This window comes from Garra rufa, chromosome 10 (genome assembly GCF_049309525.1).
Source record: "Garra rufa chromosome 10, GarRuf1.0, whole genome shotgun sequence".
Taxonomy (NCBI): Eukaryota; Metazoa; Chordata; class Actinopteri; order Cypriniformes; family Cyprinidae; genus Garra; species Garra rufa.
In genome coordinates this window covers 37546042-37568875 of record NC_133370.1, presented here as the reverse complement: position 1 = coordinate 37568875, position 22834 = coordinate 37546042, and the positions used below count along the sequence as shown (strand labels likewise).

The window sequence follows — 22834 nt, the reverse complement described above, 5'->3', positions numbered from 1 at the left end:
CCGGTGTGACGTCTGTACTGTAAAGGGTTAAATAAGATTTGTTTAACTCATTTTATTCTCTTTTTGATAATTTTCAGTGTTCTTAAATGCAATGATTACATTAATTAAACTATTTTCTCATTGTACTGTTATAAAGAGTCATGTACAACGACATACTTTGTTTTTGGAACAGAAAAAAATTGAGGGAGAAATTAGTGGAAAAGAAAGGACACGGAAATATAGGCAGAAAATTAACAGGGATCAAAATAATGCCTTAAAAAGTATATAAAAATAAATAAAAATTAATTCACATTTTAATGAATATAGTTTGAATATCAATATTTTTTAATTAAAACTTTCTCCTTTGACATGTTCTAAATTAAATAGAAATACTTTAATAACTACTATTTATGTTCCTTAGTGTGATGTAATATCCACATTGTGTGACATACATAAAAGAACCACAGATTTGTTTTTATCTCAAAATATCTTTCAACGGATCTATCAGTTTTGAACAGATGACAACAAAGTTTGTCTTGCTGTCAATGTTCGTCTTCAAATTGTCCAATAAGTCATGGGGAAAAATGATTTTATATATAACTTATATAAAATAAATAACACTATATGAAAATAAGTGTCAAACTAAGAAGATAAATCTCTCTCATGCTATTTGTATATAAGAGTTTTTACTCTTAATTTTTGCTATTTCACATTATAGGACAAATTTATGGTACAATTCAGTAAAAATGTAAAAAACAAACAAACAAAAAAAGACAAAGTTAGTGACCCTTTATATTTTCTCAAAGATCAGACATCACACTACATGAATATATGCATCTTTTCTTCATTTTTTTCTTCAAAATGGCATTTTTTACTGCCTATTTTGTCAACTACCCATATAAGTATTTTTTTTTCCCACAGCATTACAATTTATGTTTGTTATAATACAATTTTGGACATCCGGACAGATAGTCAGTTCAGCACAGGGCTAACATGCTGCATGTGCATGATAATTCTGATTCGACATTCCCAAAAAAATAAACATCCCCCACAAACAGTCTTGAAAACAGAATATTAATATATATATAATCGCTCCAAGTACTTTAGTATCTGTCAACAAACACTTGATAGAGTGGAAATGTATAGAGAAAACTAAATGGCTATAGAAATAATAATAATAATAATAATAATAATAATAATTCTTGGGTAAACAACCAATCAGCAAATGTTTAAGTCCTGGTCAAAATCTTATTTGTGTGTCTTCATAGTGACATTTAGGCATAAATTAACTATTAAGTGTCCATTTATTGTCTGCAGTGTATATTGTGTGATCACCATTAGTATTTAACTGATACCAAAACTCCAACTCTTGAGCTGAATGTGCCAAAAAAATAGTCCTGAATGACTGAATCACTGTGTCTAAACAGGTATAGATGTACATTTGAATCCGTAAGGCTGCCCGACCCATGTCTTATCTGAGCCCCGGCAGAACTGTACTGTGAGAAAGGCTCTGCTCACAGTCATATTTAGGAAAAGGGGCGTAAATATTGTGGCTCAGCAAACACTGCTTACATATGGAATGCATATGTTCTTCATGGATGATGCTCCTCATTTCCCCAGTGACAGGCTGACAGAAGAGACAAATGCAGAGATTACTGCCGAGGGAACCATGCTAACATATGGACATCAATATAAACAGAAAAGAACACTTTAAGACTAAGTAATAGAACATGCACGTGTTTAGGTCATTCAGTATTTACATTTAAGAGAAAAAAAGACAATCTGAGAATAGTATTACTCTGTTAGGTCAAGTTGCCCTGCTCTAATCTCAGATCAGAAAACAACACTCTTCATGAGAAGATTTTCTTCTTTCTTTTTTTAACTACAGCTGGGAATGTTTCAGTCAGTTTTGAAGATCATAGTTGACTTGAAAGGACATGTTATGCTTAGAATTATATGAGGATCATTGGTTAGGAACTTACTTGTTAAAGGAGCTGTCCTGGAGATTCAAAACAAGGCTGTCTGCATTCAGGTACACCTTGTTCTGAGAAGTTGCCACCTGGTGATATAGACAGAAAAATACTTTTAAAAATACCATACTAATACATACAACATATTATATAATATGCTGCATATATACTATACTATATTCTGTATTATAATACATACTTATATAGCATATAATGTAGAAACAGTTTTGTATGTAAATTGTGCCTGGAATACCTGAAACCACCTACAAGTTTGCTTCATTTGACATATCTAATGCAATAAAATTAATCTATTTTGACTAATTATTTGTGGCCCTGAACCACAAAACCAGTCACTAGGGTCATTTTTTATTGAAAGCTGAATAAATAAGATTTCTATTGAAGTATGATTTGTCAGGATAGGACAATATTTGTCCAAGATAGAACTATTTGAAAATCTGGAATCTGAGTATGAAAAAAATAAAAAAAATAAAAAATAAATAAAAATATTGAGAAAATCGCCTTTAAGGTTGTCCAAATGAAGTTCTTAGCAATGCATATTAAAATAAAAATTAAGTTTTGATATATTAACAGTAGGAAATTTACAGAAATATCTTCATGGAACATGATCTTTACTTAATATACTAATGATTTTTGGCATGTAAGAAAAAATTATAATTTTGACCCATACAATGTATTTTTGGCTATCGCTACAAACATACTCCTGCTACTTAAGACTTGTTTTGTGGTCCAGAATCACATTTGATTTGATTTTCAAAAGAGAAGACATTTGTAAATTTATTCTTAAGGTAATTAATCTTGCAACTAGGTGCATTTATGCGATTATGTAGCATATTTTTAAACACTGTTATATGATTAAAACATCTATTTTTTCACTTACATTGTTAAGTAGACAGGACTCAGTGTACATGGTGCAATAATAAGTAAATTCTAACGCCGGTTTCACACTGCACGCGTAAGCAGGGCGTAAGCAGCGCGTATTTTTTTCGGCGCCCATGTTAACAGATTAGAGCATTCACACCGCACGCAGGGACGGCGCAGCAGCGCGTAGCAGGAGCAGAGCAGAAGCGTCAGTGCTGCGATCGTTTTGGCGCCGAGTCTATTTTTGCTGCGCCGCTTACGCTGGGTTAAAGCCACAGTGCATCGATCTTGATCAAAACTGGCCTGATTAACACGAAAAATAACAATTTCACCATAAAATCATGTATCACATGTAACACAATTACGGTTTAAATGGCTCACCAGTAAAAATAATGTTTTTTTTTTTGTAAATAATGTCTAGTTAGCCTACTTGTTCAAAACAATCACTTTAGCAAAGTTTGTACTATTTTCTGCTTGTTTTGATATATACAAGAATAAATAAATGTATATTACTGCCATTAAAATGTTAATATAAAACATATTTTAAAATACAGAAACAAAATAATTTTTAAAATTGAAGATTCTGAAAGTATTGAAGGAGATCCTAATAATTTTATATAGATTTACAGTAGTAACAACAAATTATATTTTTATATGATATGTCTTATCATGTTTTTAAATATGATGGTTTCATTATCTCAAAGTTGGACAACCACCATAAAAAAATATGATATATACCATATGAGTCAACAAATGTAAAAGTCAGTCATCTATTACTTATCTTGTAAATTATTGTGCCTTTAGCCCCAACAGCCGGGGCGATTAGTACCCCAAATATCATACTTTTACATATTCTTTTTGTTATTGAAAAACTGTTGCCTTTAATTATCTTAAACCAAACTGGTAATCATTAAGACCTTTAAGATCTTTGTCTAAAAAATATATTCAATATTTTAGCGTTTCTCATTTTCTACTTAATCTACAACATACAACCATATCACAATTCAATGCACATGACAGACAGTTGTCAGAGAACACCTGAAATGCGGGACCGAATGAATGATACTCGTCTATATTTGCAGTACACAAGCTGCGGTTCAGCTGCGCGCGACAAACGCTGCCAGTGTGAAAGCCCAATGGATGCGCGCTGCTTCTGCTCTGCTTACGCGCTGTGCACGCGCTGCTTACGTCCTGCTTACGCGTGCAGTGTGAAACCGGCGTAAGTCATTTAAGCTATTTGTACAGGTCCAATACCATCAAATTCAAGGACTTAATGTGGGGAAACATTTCAAGTGTGAGCAAGGTTACATTGTGTTACCTTGTTAGATACTTTGTTTTAAGATATATATAAATATGCTTTTAAGTCTTGCATCATGGATTTATATTATCTTAACAAGCAAAGCAATTCAACATTACAGAAAACTTCTTGCACAAAATAAATTTAAGCACTGTCAAGAACCTGCATCTATAAATGTTTATTTTCAAAAACTTTCCAGGGCCTTCAATGTTTTTTCAGATTCACAAACTTTCAAGGATTTCAAGGACCCATGGGAACCCTGTGTGTGGGCTACAGAACTGACAGGAAAGCACTACATGATAAAGTCTCTATTTGTTTAAAAATAAAACAACAGTACTATTATGAAATATTATTGCAATTTCAAATAACTGTTTTCTACTTGAATATATTTTAAAGGGGTCCTATTATGCTTTTTCACTTTTTGAATTTTAGCCAGTGTGTGGTTTGTATGTTTCCAGATGCTATTATGTCACAATGTGGTCCGTTAGAATATCAATCAAATAAATCCTGCCTATGGAAATTCTAATCGTTAGCAGGTGGGGAGGGATGCTTCAGCGAGCCATATAAATGCAAGCATTGACTAAAGTGTCCGCAAACTGCTCCGGTATCTGTGTCCTGTATTGGCGATCTTGCATGTTGACGATAGGACCAACACTGCTGTAGCGCATTATTTACTCACCCTCCATGCATCCTAGGTGTATATGACTTCCTTCTTTCAGACAAATGCAATCGGAGTTATGTAAGGAATAATTGACAACGGGCCGTTGAATTCTTAGAAAATAATGCACACCCGAGGTGGTGATGCGGCCACGACGCGAAGTGCATTGTTTTTGTAGAATTCAATGGCCCTAAGTCAATTATTCCGTTTATACTATGGTTACCACACCTCAAGACATTGATCAGATGATATATTTCAAGACATTTGTCCAGTTTTTGTCCTTAAAACGCTACTTTGAGTAGGATTAACTTCTTATGCAGCTCATCCAATGCCTTTGTTACTAATTCCAAAACTTAATTTTAGACCTAGTAACGACACTTGAGCCATTACTAGCAAACTAATGCAGTTAATAATGAAGTTTAGACAGACCGACAGACAGGCAGACAGACAGAAAGAGAGAGGGATAGAGATATTAAGCTTGTGAAGTACCTCTCTGAGTCTGTGCATCTCTCAAAAGTGATCGGCAGCAGTGTGAAAAATGTCACGTAGTTTTTAAGTTGTTAATCGTCAGAACAGCGCTAACAATATTAGCACGTATGCTAACGTGTGTACAAACTGTATGTGTGTGCGTCTGTAAGGGAGAGAGAGTCGGAGAAATACAATATGTGCTTGCTGTACATAATAATGCAATTTTGTGGCAAAAACATGGAAATAATCTGTTGTTTTTATCATTTATCCTTGTGTTTACCATATTTATTTGTTCGGCCAGTGTCTTTGTGGGTTTTGGTTATTTTGCTGTTTTAGGCTGTAAGGATCTTTGAAATAACTGATCCTTTGGTGAAGTGATATAGACATGTAATGCGGTCAAGAGTCACCTGAAACTACGTCCGCTGTGCATTTCCCTGAAAATAATGCACACCTTTAGAACATTCGTCAGCCAATCAGATTTAAGCATTCAATGGCCCCGTAGTATAAATTAAAAAAAATCTTGGCACTCCACTTTAGAACAGCATAGACAAGTGAAAAAGTGTTTCTTTCCATCAGTCCAAAACAAGTCGATCCATAATAAAAAGCATGAGAGCATGTTCTAGTGTACCCCCAAAACAAAATAAAGACTTTGTAAAAGAGAATAATAGGACCCCTTTAAAATATGTGATGGAAAAGGTGAATTTTTAGCAACCATTACTCCAGTCTTCAGTGTCACATGATCTGTCAAAAATCATTCTAAAAAGCTGATTTGGTGCTCATGAAACATTTCTTACTATTAACAATATTGAAAACAGTTGTGCTGCTTAATATTTTTGTGGAAAGTGATATTTTTTCTGGACTCCTTGATAAATAGAGAGTTTAAAACAACAGCACTTATTTAAAAATGAAAATTTATAGTATGTTACAAATGTCTTTACTCTCATTGTTGAATAATTTAATGCATTCTTGCTGCACAAAAATCTTAATTTTCATACTTTTAAAACATGCTTACAACAAATATTTAAATGGTAGTGTATCAACTAGGGGTGCACCGATCCGATATTAGGATCGGATATCGACCCCGATATTGAAAAAATAGCTGGAGTTTTTTTTTTTTTTTTTTTTTCTTCCTCCATTTCTACTACTACATTTTATTTATTTAAATTTATTTTAAGTAGGGCTGGACCAGATTATTCGAATATTCGTTCGGTGGGTTGGCATTCGATTTTAAATTTTGAGATTACTAAAGTACAGTCGGGCTCACTTGAATGGTGAAAGCAAAACTAGGGCTGTCACAATGACAACCGCGCCTCCGAGTTCAAATGCACGCAGTAGGCTAAAGCTGACCACAAAGCCCCAGCAAAAATAATTACCATGAATGTGTCGTGGGAAAAAAGTAAGGAGATATTTGAATTATTTATTAATAAACTAGTATTTGACACAAAGATGAAGTTGACACTGGTACATGATAGTAGAACTGCTCACTGGATGCGCCTTTATGCATCTTTATGGTTTATAGCTAATGAAAGAGTTTTGTTTTCGATTTGAATTATTTAAATTATTTCTTTACAGTTCCGGATGATATATTAGTCTTACCTTTATGAGTAAAAATTAAGTTTTACATCGCACCAGCGCTTTCATGTCCTGCAAAGCGTGCTTTAGCTTTACTCTCCGCACAAACGATTGGATATGCGCTTAATAGCACACATTTATCTAGGTTAAACGATTAAACTAATATTCTGATATGCTTTAAGTTTTTAATATCTATGGATTTTAATTTAAATCGTGATGACTTGAGAAGCCTAAACTGGTTTGCCGCTGGCCGCTTAGTCGTTACTTTAAAAAAACAAAAACTTGAATTTAACAAATAAAAAGTGTTCCAAATATATTTCTAAATTTACTTTATAACCTAAATAAATGAAAATAAATGTAATCACATTGCTATTAAAAACAGCAGCTGTGCAATGGGGAAGAGAAAGAGAAACAAGACCGGTTTCAGTCGGACTCGGCCAGTAATTCTGATGAGCTGTCGAGTTTGTTAGGAATTTTTGCAACGAATGTTTGTTTAACAGCCTATTTAACATTATTATTTAGGCTAGTTTCATATTTAAATGTATTATTTCTTTGATTTATTTTAGCATTTTATAGGCTGCTTGTTCACTGACGGAAGTGCTAAAATAAATACGCACGTTTGTTAATAATGTTTGAGCCTAATTTATTTTGGGTTTCAAAATAACATACATATGTATTTTATATATAGGTTTATATACACAAACGTTATATATAATGTGTATATATATATATATATATATATATATATATATATATATATATATATATTTATTTATTTATAAATAGGCCTAATTGAGATATAAATTTATTTATATATAGCCTAAACACCGCACCATTTTTCCGTTCTTCTTTTATTTAAATAGCCTATCCTTTACGGTGTCAGTAATTAATGTGTTGATAAGTTTTGATTTGGGAGTGATTTGTTTGTTTAAAAATGTTAGGCTATCTTATTAAAAGTATTGCTCTTAACAGACTTGTGTGTTTTGTATCACTAGCGCAGTGTCTGTTCTCGAAGCAAGCTCTGCCAGCGTGAGGCGCGCCGCTTCCAAACTTGCAATGTTCTATTACAATTTATTAATTCTGAACATGTTATGTGTCCATATTGCACCAAAATCTAACACTGCACTCCCTTGTATCCACAGCAAAAATCGATTGGATGAACTGTTCTCGACATAATAAAAATGCAAACAGAAAGACATTCCTGCCTTTATTAGAGGGAAGAATATGTTCAGCCCCTGCCTCCGAAGCTCAAAAAAATGGTATTCCGACCATCCTAATTTTAAGAAGTGTGATTACATTCTATTTCGATTTGAATGCAGAATTGTTCTTTAAATAACAAATAAATATACATGCAATACATTGCATCTGTTTTGTCTTAGTTAGGAAAGTTTGGTGCCTGTAGTTTCTTCTACATGGTGGAAGGAAGGTATAAGGTGGAAGGTATGCAGTTTATTATTAATTCAACAATGGTATCGGATCGGTATCGGGTATCGACAGATATACAAAGCCCAGGCATCGGTATCGGTATCGGGACTGAAAAAGTCGGATCGGTGCATCCCTAGTATCAACATCTGTTAATATGAATCAATGACTTCTTTGTTTGAAGTTTGTCTTACCGTTTTGGCAATATTTTGAGCTGCTCTGATACGTCTGAGTTTTAGGTAGCCAGGGTTCTTCGTAACAGCTTGACCCAACTGGAGTGCAAAAACACAAAAAAACAAAAGCAAATTACTCTGTACCCTTGGTTGAGCCTTTGTTTACCGTCAGCAGACAGCCATTGACCTGCGGCCTGTTTTAGAAACAGAATTGCATCATATCAGCAGGAAAGGATCCAACTGCAAAGTCATTTCTGAAGACACGGAAAGTGCAAATGCTGAAACATGACGGGAAAAAAAACGACAGAACAACTGAGATATGTCCATAATGCACAAACAAAAAAGAGAGAACAAATGTTTTCAAATGTGTTTTGGTTGCTGATAGCTTGTTGAGAATGAAGGGGGCAACAGTTCAAAATAGCCTTGATGTATGACTGCAACAACTGACTGTGGCTTAATTAGCACAGAAGCAGTATTCATTAATTATATCTGATAATTACAGTAATTTACCACTCACAGATCTAGAACATAATAACAGGGAATAATAATTATATGAAATGAGGTGCTTGTAGCCAAAAATAGTGCATTTTGGACATTTGAGAGTAACCACGGAAACCCCTTATAGTTTGAATAAAACAGCGCCATTGTTTCAATGATTGTCAGTATGTGTGTTGAAGTGGAATTGAGAAAGCAGCAACAGCATACCATTTTAGCAGCCTCAGCTTCACCCTCAGCCTGTATAATCTTCTGTCTCTGGTCCTGTTTGGCCTTCTCTACATAGAACTGAGCCCTTTGGGCTTCCTGCTGGGCTACATGTCAACAAGAGACAGGTTATTTAAAATAAAAAGGTCTCAAACACAGATATTCTTCTTTTTCAACATGACATTTCAGTACGTATACAAACAGTGCAAGTTGTGTACTGTTGTTTGGTCAATAGGGAATACTGATGAAATAAAACAAAGTCACAGAATGACCAGAGTGCCCTCTAGTGGAGAGCTTTAAGATAAGCAAATATCATCCTGAAAAATACTCTTAATGCTTTTAAGGCATTTTTAAGACATTTCAGTCCATATCATAAGCTAAAAAATAATCTTTATTTTTAATAGGTGATAACCAGTGTCAAAATAATGTTGCTTAAATTTGAAAAATAGACCTTGATAATATTTATTACTTTTAATATTAACGATTTTGTCAGCAATATACACTACTATTCAAAAGTTTGGGGTCAGTTTTGCTGATAACAGATAACAGACAGATATGCAGATTGCAGATAACAGACGGTGATATTTTTCTCATTTTGGCCAATAGCCGATACCATTATATTTTCTTTTGTTTGGAAACAAGTCTCTCCTGTGCAGAGATTATAAGATAATTATTTTTCATTATGGTTTGTTACTTATTTGTTACTTAAAACTTATTTGTTACAATTAAACAATAATGAGAAAAGCTTGGAAAATAGTTATAAATCAAATATAAATCAATCGCTGCATTTTTTTGTTTTCAGACAGATGTAGTGATAACCTTTTATTTAAATTTTTATTTAATTTTATTTAAAGATGTAACATTTGTAGATGGACTAAAGCAAAAGAGTTGTAAATATTCTTCTAAATGTAAATAGTACTTCTGTTATTTTAATGTCTGGAACACAGAGATAATGATTATTATGTGGTTGAAAAGACCACAAAGACCATGTTTGTGTTGCTCTTTCTGGATCAGCAGCAGCAAGAATGCAGATTTGAATGTCTTTAGTACCTGTTTTTCATTCAGGAATAAGATTGCGTGGGTGTTTGAATCAAGATCGCAATCTTTTAAAAATTAATCAATGCAGCTGTAATATAAACTGCAAAATGTTTTGCGAGGATATTGTCACGTTCTTGCGAGATCTGATCTTGTGCCACGAGATCTCGTCACATACCTACAATTTAGGAACAAGTTTGCTACAAGAATGATCACTTATCTGCTTATGTAATCATATTGCTAACACACCCTGAGCACGTGAGCTGTTCGTCTTATTGGCAAGACATATTGGCATAAATGTTCATATTGGGTCGATGCCGATGTTTACATTAAGCTATTATCGGCCGATTTCAATATTGTTCTGATAATTTTGTACATCCCTACATAAATACACATTTAAATGGATCTAAATTGATACTAAACTTTCACACAAGATTAATACTTTCAAATAAATACTGTTTTCTTTTACTGTGTTGTGTTAATGTAGACAGGAAATACATTTAATTAAACATATTTAAGAATCAGTTCAGCATATTAAGTTGTCCACAATCTAGTTATATAGTTAAGAAAAAAGCATGAACTACTGTCAAGAGACCAGCTTGATCATCACAATGGAAATAGAAAAGTTATATCTATAATAAAACGAGTACAACAGTTTTGAGGTATATGGAGATCAACAAAAATTGTAACCAGTTTTATACCTTAAAAAAGGTGTAGGCATATATAGGCAATTTTAGCCAGGGTCTACACAGGGAAGTAAACTATAAACTGCAGCATAAAGTTTGGTACATGTTATGATTAAAGAAAATATAACCTCTGGATTATAGTGTAGGATGTTTGATGTTAAAACATTGAATGATGCAATAGAGATGCACCGAAATGAAAATTCTTGGCTGAAGCCGAACAAAATTAAACACTGGGCTATTACGGTAGCTATCGCTATTACGGGAGAGTCGGACTTGTAATCCAAAGGTTGCAGGTTCGAGTCTCGGGTCCGGCAGGGACTGTAGGTGGGGGAGTGAATGTACAGCACTCTCTCCACCCTCAATACCACGACTGAGGTGAGCCCCTTGAGCAAGGCACCGAACCCCCAACAGCTCCCCGGGCGCCGCAGCAATGGCTGCCCACTGCTCCAGGTGTGTGTTCACGGTGTGTGTGCACTTGGATGGGTTAAATGCAGAGCACAAATTCCTAGTATGGGTCACCATACTTGGCCTCACATCACCTCCTTTCCTTTCCCTTTAAAAAAAGGCTGTTTGGTACATGTTATGATTAAAGAAAATATAACCTCTGGATTATAGTGTAGGATGTTTAGTGTAGGTCACGTTTTTTTGTGTTTTTTCCCCCATGTATTTTGCCCATTTTTTTACCATTGCATAAATTAAACAGCCAAAATATTTTTAAAAATCAATTACGAAACAATTTAAAAATATTTAACTAAGCATTTTTTAACATTTTAGTAGACATTATAGCCTACCAACAAAGCACAATTTAACTTAAACTTAGTAAGTAAAATAATATTCTTTGGCCATTTTAGGACCCCCTTCTTGAATCAGGCATGTGTTTTTGTACAAATAAATGCAGCCTTGCTGAGCAAAGGAGAATGTTACAATAAATGTATTAATAGAGCTGTTGCAATGATTGTTATCATTATTTTTGTGTTACTTTTTAATTTTATTTTACAGAACAACAGTAAAATTACATCGCTAACATTTATGAATGCTGACTTTTATTTTGGCAGAAAACCACAAGAAGATCTCAGGACAATTTTTTGCCGTCAGGAGCATATTTATGAATTATTTTCATTATGCTGTTTGTGTGTATATTAGACAGCATAACATTCTGTAGTTTATCACTAATTGTTTAAGGGAATTTTGCGATTTCAGTCATCATACAGTAACCAGCAACAACCACCCCTTTCTCTTCTCAATGAAGACATGCAATGCGCTTCTCAACAGTCTCGCGCTGTATGTGCTTGTATTAATTTTTGCATCTTTCTCGGACAGTTTTAAATGCTTCCACACTGCTGGCATGTTTGCTGCATTAGTGCGCACCTCTATTTGATCATGTCACATGCACATACATTGTAATTTTGGTTAGATAAGTATGCTTTGTTTAGGCTAGTTTAGGCTACACAATATGTATTATCATTATCAAGAGTGCATAGATGTATTTGGGTACTACCAACCAACTTGTTTGGACTCCACAGCAGCGGTGTACTCTTTGCTAAAGCTGAGCTCTGTGATGGACACGTCATCCAGGATGATGTTAAAGTCTTTAGCTCTCTCGATTAGATCTCGCCTTATGAGTAGTGACACCTGAACACCAAAATAAAGCAACACATAAATAACAATTAGGCTGATTTTCTCAGTAACTGATCACCTTATTTAAACCATCAACAGACATGCAGATACACATAATCCAAAAGTGAATGTGCTTACATTTAGAATTGTTCTTATTTAATACAAAGTTTTTCAGTATATGAATGTCCTAGAAATTGCCATGTCCTTCTGCGTTACTGACAGTAACATTTAAACTGACATGAACTCCACAAGTTTGCGTAAAACTGATGTTACCCAACTCAAACTCATGTTGATATAGGGTGACCAGACGTCCCGAAAAATTCGGGACAGTCCCGAAATCTAAGCTGCTGTCCCGAATCCCGCTCTAATTGTCCCGAAAATTATACTGAAGCAACATCTTAAATAGTTATTGTCTGATAAAACGTAAAAAACTGTTCGTGGAGCGAGGTTGAGTCATGCTGCAGCCTGGCAACCAGCCCCCGCCGGCTGCTCATTGGCTGCAGCATCTTGTTTTTGTTTTTTTTTTAGATATACCGTAGGCGCGCATTAAGATATGCACTGATAAGCAAATTTGATTGGCTCTGTCACTTTTGCTTAAAATTCATTATCTTTATTATTCATTAGTCATTACCCCCCCCCCGTCCCGAATTTCAACCAATCTCATCTGGTCACCCTATGTTGATAAGATAAGGTTACAAAGAGTAGGGCTGCACGATATTGGGAAAAAATTACATTGCGATATATATTTTTTTCCTGCGATATATATTGCGATGTGTACAAATTCATTTATGTTCATCAGGTGTTTTGAACTGCTTAAAAATCAAATAATATTTCAAGAATAATTGGGGAAATTTTGTAAGCATTTTCAAAGAATAATTTTTTTTTTAAGTATAATCAAAACCCTGAAATAAAATACTTTTTAAAGCTTATTTTGGGTTGTTTCACAAACAGTTTGACTCACCTTATTCACTGTCAATTCAGGCAAATCAAGGCTCTAATATGTTATGAAATTAATAATGAATGTTGCTTTTACCCTGATGAAAGGGAACTCATTTTGAGAATGAAAAGAGGATACTTCTTTATCACATTAAGAAATTAACATGAGTAACAAAATAAGTAATTTAACATTTTATTCAACAACTTCTTTTTTGAAAACAGATTAGTAAATATATTTTGTCACAAAATTTGAAAAAAAAATAAAAATAAAAAAATGTCAGATTCTCTTTTTTTAGTTTTGCATACTTTGTTTAGCCAAAGTAAAACAAGTGTTGCTCATCAGCTAACAAAAAAGATTAAACTTTTCCACAACTCTATAAAAAAAATTGGCTTCTTTCTCAGAACTGTTGCATAAAGTAAATATAAATATTCAAATACACCAATTTGGTGCTTCTGTATGCATTAATTTACTCATTGAAGCGGTTGTTGCTGCATAATATTCCACTTGTGCCTTCCATTTGTTGTACAGCTCTGGGATGGCAATTTGAGAAAAATAAGTGCGTGACGGCATAACATAACGCTTGTCAAGCGAGCGGATCATGTTTGTAAAACCCTGCTTGGTGACCGTGTTTATTGGTACCATGTCTTTCGCAAGGTGAAATGTAAAAGCATCAGTGACATCTTTCTGTCGCTTAGAGCCCTTCTCGTAAGGCGTCACACTGGCAAACATATCCGAAATAGTTTTTTGCTTTGGACTGCAATCTGATCTGGTTTTGCATTCGTCATACAGTGCTTTGTGGTGCCGACTTAAATGGTAAACAAACTCGTAGTGTTTCCGCGAGTTGCGGCAACAACTGCCAGGCACTCCCGACAAAGCACCTGCTTTTGGTCAGCATCATCGTTTTTGTATCCAGAATACTTCCATACGACCGACGTTGCGTTTCTTTTTGCGACCAAATCTTCCATTTAGGCGCTTTTCTCCCGTCCCGCGCTCATTTCGTCATGCGCACCAAAGAGTATGTGCGCACGCAGAGACTGCATGCATGAAGTAGGTGAAGCAATGTGTGCTTTGTAGTTTTTAAAGAACCCTTAAATATGAGTTAAATACTTTATATTAGACAAATATAGATCCGTGAATAGAAAGTTTAAAAATATAGAAAGTAATTTTTTTAAATCAGACACACATAATTTTATTTTTATTTTACCCAGCATCGTGACTGCCGCGATGTGACTATCGCGCATGCGTACATCGCGATGACGATGCTGAAACGATGTATCGTGCAGCCCTAACAAAGAGCATCATGTGCTTCAATAGAATCCTAATTTTTCAATGTGGTCATTTGAGCCCCACTGTAGAAAAAAAACATGTCATAAAACTGTAAGACATTTTGGTCACAAGTCTTAATTTCTAGACTTGAACAAAGATGCAGATCATTTAATATGAAATATTTCATCTAGTGTGTCTCAGCTCTTGTATCACATGAGAGCGTGTGAAATAACAGCCTGTTTTCTTAAATAGCTCTTTAACTAAATAAAGGCAGAGCTTCTTAGCCTCCGCTGAGAGTTGATCCTTTTTGTCTCACACCAAGACCAAGAAAAGCTGCTAACAGTGCTAAGGTCAAAAGTCAGGGACAGAAGGTTACTGTATGGGTTAAGAACAAATCTTACAAGAAGTTATAATAGAATCTGCATCATGATAAATACCTGAGGCCTGTTGCACAAAGCTGGTTTCAGTTTTTAACCAGATAAGTTTGTGTTTAGTTTGAGCAAATTCTGAGTTTTCTGGCTGAAGCTGGTGGGTTGGTTTTAAGCAAGTATTGTCACAATGGTAACTGACGCTAAACGGTTACCCTGCTCCGAAGCAGGTTTTATTCTGAGTTAGAGATCGTAAATCCTAACTGGACCAATCACCTGTGATCCATATCTGATGCAATAAAGTAATTTCCCCTTTATCTTTCATTACAAATTAAAGCAGTTCTTTTTGTAAAAGAATATATAAATATAATTATATTTATATAATTATAGAAATTATAAAAATAGATTTATGAAACAGTTGAGGTCAAAAGTTTACATCCCCTTTTCGGAATCTTAAAAAAATGTTAATTATTTGACCACAATAAGAGGAATCATACAAAATGCATGTCATTGTTTATTTAGTAATAACCTGAATAAGATATTTCACATAGAAGATGCTTACATATAGTCACAAAAGAAAATAATAGATAAATTTATAAAAATGACCCAGTTCAAAGTTTACCTCCCCTTGATTCTTAATACTTTGTTCTTGCCTGAATGATTCACAGCTGTGTTTTTTTTTTTTTTTTTTGTTTAGTTATAGTTGTTCATGAGTCCTTTGTTTGTCATGAGCAGTTTAACTGCCTGCTGTTTTTCAGAAAAATCTTTCAGGTCCCACAAATTCTTTTGTTTTCCAGCATTTTTGTGTATTTGAACTCTTTTCAACAATGACTGTATGATTTTGAGATCCATCTGTTGACACTGAGGTACTCGTATGCAACTATTACAGAAGGTTCAAATGCTCACTGATGCTCCAGAAAGAAACATGATGCATTAAGAGCCGGGGGTGAAAACTTTTTGAATTTGAAGATCAGGGCCTGTATTCACATAAAATCTTAAGGCTAAAAGTAGCTCACAACCTGCCGATATCTTAAAAATAGTCAGTCCTAAATTTAGGACTCTAAGAGTCCTTTTGCTCTAAGAGTATTTCATAAAGTGTTTTAGCACTAAAACTAGCTCCTAAATCTGTAAAACGTTAGGAGCAGTGAGGAGGACTCCTAAGTCACTAATACCAAATCCCAACTATCGTAAAATGGCTGTTGCTGGCAATCTGCCTCGGAACTTAAACTTTTTAGAAACACTCTGTATATATTTGCACACATGTTTTTTTCCACGCAAATTGTTTGGTTTTGGATGTTGTTTCCAACTCCAAATTTTCCTTTGATTATATCCTTGTTTTCATTAACAAGTTACAAGCTAATTGTTTATGAGAAGCACAGGTAATAGGCTGATAATCAGCTGAACTAGAGCCCTGCATTTGAGCCTGAGCCCGTTGGGGCCCGACTTTTTTATGCCCCTAGGGCCGGGCTTCGGGCCAATTTTCACGTCATAGCTCGCACGCATATCGGGCTTCGGGCCTGCTTTAGAAAAAAAAAAAAAAGTTTATTGAGATCTAACGCCGGTTTCACACTGCACGTGTAAGCAGGACGTAAGCATCGCATATTTTTTTCGGCGCCCATGTTAACAGATTAGAGCATTCACACCGCACGCAGAGGCGGCGCGGCAGCGCGTAGCAGGAGCAGAGCAGATGTGTCAGTGCCGCGATCGTTTTGGCGCCGAGTCTATTTTTGCTGCTCCGCTTACGCTGGATTAAAGCCACAGTGCATTGTTCTTTATCAAAATTGACCTGATTAACATAAAAAATAACAATTTCGTGTATCATATGCACCACAATCACGGCTTAAAACACTCGCCAGCACAAAATAATGTTTTTGTGTGGTTTTATAAATAATGTCGTAGTTACATAAAACAATCACGTTGGCAATGTTTGTACTATTTTCTGCTTATTTTGATAAATACAAGAATCAAAAAATAAATAAATATAGGCTACTGTCATTAAAATGTTAATATAAAACGTAATATAGTAAGAAAATAATTTTTAAAAGTGAAATTTCTGAAAGTACTGAATGAGATCCTATAATAATTTAATATATATTTACAGTAGTAACAAGAAATTATATTTGTATATGATATGTCTTATTATGTTTTTAAATATAATGGTTTCATTATAAACCTGATGATTATCTTTGGTGGACCATAATAAAATATGATATTTATCTGAATCGAACCATGTCATGTCAACAAATTGAAAAGTCAGTCATCTATTAATTATCTTGTAAATTATTGTGTCTTTAGCCCCAACAGCAGGGGCGACTTTTACCCCAAATACCATACTTTTACATATTCTTTTCGTTATTGAAAAACGGTTGCTTTAATTATCTTAAACCAAACTGGGAATCATTAGGACGACCTTTGTCTGAAAAGTATTAAATAATTTAGCGTTTCTTATTTGTTACTTAAATCTACAACATAAAAAAGAGAAAGATATATCTTGTAAACTATACAGCATGTTAGCCTGTGTATGTGGGACAGAGGGGAACACGTCCGCATCACAGCATGCTGCCCATATCATAAATAAAATCACATGACCGATAATTGTCGGAGAACACCTGAAATCCGCAATTGAATGAACGATACTCGTATGTAATTGAAGTTCACAATCCGCGGTTGAGCTGCCAGTGTAAAAAGCACAATGGGCGCGCGCTGCTCCCGCTCTCCATATGCGCTGCTTCTGCTCTGCTTGCGCTTCCAGTGTGAAACCGGCGTAACTCGTGCATAGAGATTTCCAGCCACGTGCAATGGAGGACATATAGAGAAAAATTGCCAATGGCGAACTTAAAACTGTGATAGCTATTTTCAGTGCTAAAGTTGTGTTTTTGAAGTTTTCTATATAATTATTCTTTATATATTTGTTCATTATTAGTTTACTTTACCACGGCGTCTTTGCATGAACAGCGGTTTTGCACAGCAGAGCTGCCTGCCCTGCTCTCTATTTTTGTTCGAAATGCCTTTGTTCTGAGATGGTGATGATAAACTATAAATCTAACATTGTGATACATTGATGTTTGTTTTATATCTGTGGATTGTATTGTAGACTAGTCAAGTGTTGATTTGATTTATAGGTAAAATTGAGTAAACTTACTGTGGACCACATACCACTTGGATATCAATGTCACTTAAAAAACTAAAACTTACATTTAAAAAACAAACAATAAAAAACAAAAACAAAAATACTCCAAACATTTCTCTAAATTATTCTGAAAAAAAAAAAGAAGAAACGAAAACACATAAACTTTCTATTAAATACAAATCTGGTCTATTTTAATGGCTGTAACAGTATAAGCTGTTTGGCGGAAAAAAGACGGGCTTCGGGTCGGACTGGGGCCAAAAATTTTGATAAGCTGTAGGACAAGGGCCGGCCTACAGCCTGTGCGTCTCGGGCCAGGGCCGGGCTAGGGCTTAGATTTAAGGCCCGTGCAGGGCTCTAAGCTGAACATATACTTGTTTAATTTGGGACACTTTGCCTGCATTTTAAAATCTTGATGACAACATTTTTTTTTTAACTTTAGTTGAATGTCAACTTAATATCATGCCCTACAATATTTCTATGAACAAATCTCTGACAGAGACCCTTCCCCTATCAGCCAATCACTGTGTGCATAGTTAGTAAGCATGCTGACATCATCCATAGCAACAAGGTCAACCCCGCCCTTACTCTTAGCTTAAAACTTCTCTCTATTCCTTAGTCAAAGTTTGTCTCAGCAGCTTTGGGAATAGGTTTTAAGAGAAAACTCTTAGCTAAAAACCTTTACTGATATTTAGGAGAACTCTTAGTGGTAAGATAAAATGTTTTGTGAATACGGGCCCAGGGAAGTACTAAAAAAAATATGATACTTAGGAAAAATGTTTACATCTCCATTCTGTATAGAAGTTTTCACCCCCAACTCCTGTTGCATGGTTTTTCCTTCTGAAACATCAGTGTGCATTTGAACCTTGTGCAGTAGTTGCATATGAGTACCTCAGTTGTCCTTGGTGTGAAAAGATGGATCTCAAAATCATACAGTCATTGTGGGAAAGGGTTCAAATAGACAAAAAAGCTGGAAAACCAAAGAATTTGTGGGACCTGAAATTTTCTTCTGAAAAACACCAGGTAGTTTAACTGTTCAGGACAAACAAGGGATGCATGAACAACTATCACTAAAAAAAAAAAAAACCACAGCTGTGGCTCATTGAGGTAAGAACACGGTATTAAGAATTAGATGTAAACTTTTGAACGAGGTCATTTTTATAAATTCAACTACTAGTTTCTCTTGTGGACTATATGTAAACATCTTTTATGTGAAATATCTTATCTAAACCAAGTTGGATTTGTTTGGTTTTGTCAACTCTAAACCTACTCTAAAACTCATTCAGCTAGCTTCATGCAACAGGCCACTGATGATAATTATCCTATTCTTTTGGGAGTATGGCATCAGGTTATCTCTTCTATGAGCATGTCATTCCAAACACACGTTATGAATGGCTTTCATCCATTGAAAACAAAACAAAAAATCATTGCTGAAACCCTGTTGAATCACGGCCTTCAGTTTTCATACTGTACCTGGGCTCTCTGTGTGATCAGTTGGGAGGCATTAAACTTGGCCACCACACTCTTAAGCACCTCATTGACGATAGAAGGAAGCACACGTTCATCATAGTCTTTCCCCAGCTGCTGGTACATGACAGGCAATTGGGAGGCAACAGGCCGAGACAGCACACGAAGAGCTATGTTTACCATCTGAAGATCTGTGATGGACAAAGCAACATAAACTCTTTTAATTGACACAACCTTAATGTGTTGGTTATTGAATATTGCAACAGGGGATGTTGCCTAGTAACATCTTTTGGGACTTTATCACACAAATGTTTAACATTTATTGCGTTTATGAGAATCTGGTTTAAGGTCACCTTTGCTTCCAGTTAGGGATGCAATCTTCCTGGGCCTGGCTCGAATATCATAGATGATGGGGTACTGGAACCATGGTATCCTAAATGTAAGACAGACTTTTTATAGGAGAACTATTATACCGCTTTTTACAAGATGTAATATAAGTCTCAGGTGTCCCCAGAATGTCTCTGTGAAGTTTCAGCTCAAAATACCCCACAGATCATTTAATATATTTCGAAAATGCCCATCTTGAGAGGAAGCAGAAACACGCTCTTTAAATGCAAATGATTTGCTGCTCCCAACCCCATTTTCCAGAATAAAAGCACTTCCACTCCTTCCAGTCATGCATATGTAGGAAAAGCAGTGCTGTTTTATCATACTAGATACATTTGAGTATTGTTGAAAGTTTTGGTATAATGTTACTCTGTGTGTTCGTCACCCGTCTAATAAAATTTAAAACATTAAAGTGTCTTTGGGGTTTCCATGTTTTCTACAAATTAAAACCGGAAAATCGAGGGTGTATGACGTCACTGGCAGGTGACGCAATGACGGTCCGTTAAACTAGTTAAAATTGCTTATTTCTCTTGATTTAAACATTCTTTGAAACATGTGGGATAATTTAAGTACATAAGTCAGCAAAATATATGACACTGTTTTTATGGTTTTTGGAGATTTTAATAAAAAAATATTACATATTGTGCCTTTAAACACTGAATAAGTCAGATTTTCATGATATGCAACTTTTAAAGTAATAGGTTATTGCAAAATGTAACTTTTGGCTTAATTTGCTCACTCTCCTGTTGTTCTACCCCCGTATTACTTACTTTCTTCTACAACGCATAAAGTGAGAAGCTTAGGTAGAATGCCTAAGTGATTTAGTCTGCCAAGCTTTTAAAAAAAGCACATTTAAAGGAATGACTGTGCATTGTGGGTCACAGGAATACATTTCATTTAAAAAAATGTTTAAATAGAAAAAAGTCATTCTATATTGTAACATTTCATATATATTTTTGAGTGCACTACTACTTTTACTATTATAATGAAAGTGCATGTGAAAGCTCTAATGACAAGGTTTAATGTACCTGAAGTGCAATCCTTCTGCAAGCACAGTGTCCATCTGCATTCCTCCAATTCTGCTGAAGATAATGGCTCTCTGGCCACCCTCCACTACACACACCAAAACACAATTAGTTATTAAAGTTCCAAAAAAACTAGAATTTTCTCCTTTTGTGTTCTACACAAGTAAGAAATTCGTACATTTTTAAAAACACGAGTGAGTAAATAGTGACATAATTATTTTTTCAGGGTGAAAATTTCTTATTTAATTTTGCTAACTTAAAATAGCCCATCCTAACTAGGTAATCTTTCTTTATTTTTCAGCATGTACCTGTGTATGTGGCTTCTTTGACCCCATAGGCAAGAGCTCCGGCTCCGATGAGCAGCTTCACACCCAGACCAGCACCTCGTGGGCCAGACCCCATCCTGCTGGCAATCTGCCTCAGCTGCTGCAAAAAACTCTGAGAGAGACAGATACATAAAGTCAGACTTTTTTGAGCCCATTTCAAAATAGTCATTTAAATTATATTAATGATGCTGTCTGATATCTAGACAGCATGTCTCACATGTGACCATGGACCAAAAAATCAGTCATATGGGTCAATTTTGAAACTGAGATTTATACATCATTTTAAAACTGAATAAATAAGCTTTCCATTGATGTATGATTTGTGATAGGACTAACAAAAAAAATATTGAGCAAATTGCCTTTAAAGTTGTCCAAATGAAGCTCTTAGAAATGAATATTACTCATCAAAAATTAAGTTTTGATATAGGGTAGGAAATTTACAAAATATCTTGATTGAACATGATCTTTACTTAATATCCTGATTTTTACCATAAAAGAAAAATCAATCATTTTGACCCATACGATGTATTTTTGGCTATCGCTACTGTGCTACTCACATATTGGGTCACATATTCTACATGCTTGATCCTCTACTAAAACATGGCCATTGTGGTAAACAAAAAACAAACAATGGAGAGGCAATGACATAGCAGTTGAAACTGTGTACATGTACACTTTAAACCTGATCTCAAGTCAGATTTTTGGAGTAGCCTACAAAAATATATGATAATAGATCAATTTCTGTAAGGGCTCAAATGATATTAGTGATTTTGGTGAAAAATGAGTAAGACTCCCGTAAATAAGTAAATCAGTTCAAGTGTGCCAAAATGACCTTGTGTAGGACAGATGAGGGGCAACTTCACGACACTGTTATAACTTCACATTACTGACACAAATTGTGATTTTGTGAGTGAGACATATCATAATAAACATATTTCAATGAATATCACATACATAAAGTTATACAATGTTGCATCATAGTGACATAACTGAACCTTGCAACGCTAGCACACAACTAGCATAGTTTTCTTTAAAACGTAAATAAACACATACAATTAAATGCAAACTACTAGACGCTAGTTATTTAAAATGCTGTTAATATCCGCAAATAAAATATCTGTACACATTTCTAATACTTTCTTTAGCTGTTAAAATATTAACTAACTTACTCCGGGATCTTTACTCGCCATGCTGTTCTGCTCTCCTCTGTACGTCACCTGTGACAGTCCAAACACGTGGTGCTGCAAGTCCTGGCTTACCCCGTTTCATCATGGGAGTTGTAGTCTTCTGGTTAAGCTGTAAGTGGAGCAGTAAGATGAACGCGATGAACGTGAATAAACCGCAACAGATTTTAAACTACATTTTCATTATAGTATTGTGGAGAAGCTTTTTGTTGTGTAGTTGTATTTAACTTTAATTACATGCCACTATGGGTCTGTTTGTGAAAACACAAGAGAGTAGCCTATGTGAACG

The 22834-nt window shown here is 34.9% G+C and overlaps 1 protein-coding gene across 1 annotated transcript; it reads right to left on the bottom strand.

The window, feature by feature from the left end:
• Positions 1–753: 753 nt before the first annotated feature.
• Positions 754–22611, bottom strand: phb2a (prohibitin 2a). The gene is made up of 10 exons (XM_073848857.1): positions 22531–22611; positions 21344–21473; positions 21039–21123; positions 19977–20056; positions 19630–19814; positions 12344–12473; positions 9124–9227; positions 8440–8517; positions 1962–2038; positions 754–1606 (listed from the first exon to the last, which is right to left on the bottom strand). The coding sequence occupies exons 1-10, from the start codon at positions 22549–22551 to the stop codon at positions 1588–1590; spliced, it is 909 nt and encodes a 302-aa protein (XP_073704958.1). The 5' UTR covers positions 22552–22611; the 3' UTR covers positions 754–1587.
• Positions 22612–22834: the final 223 nt, after the last annotated feature.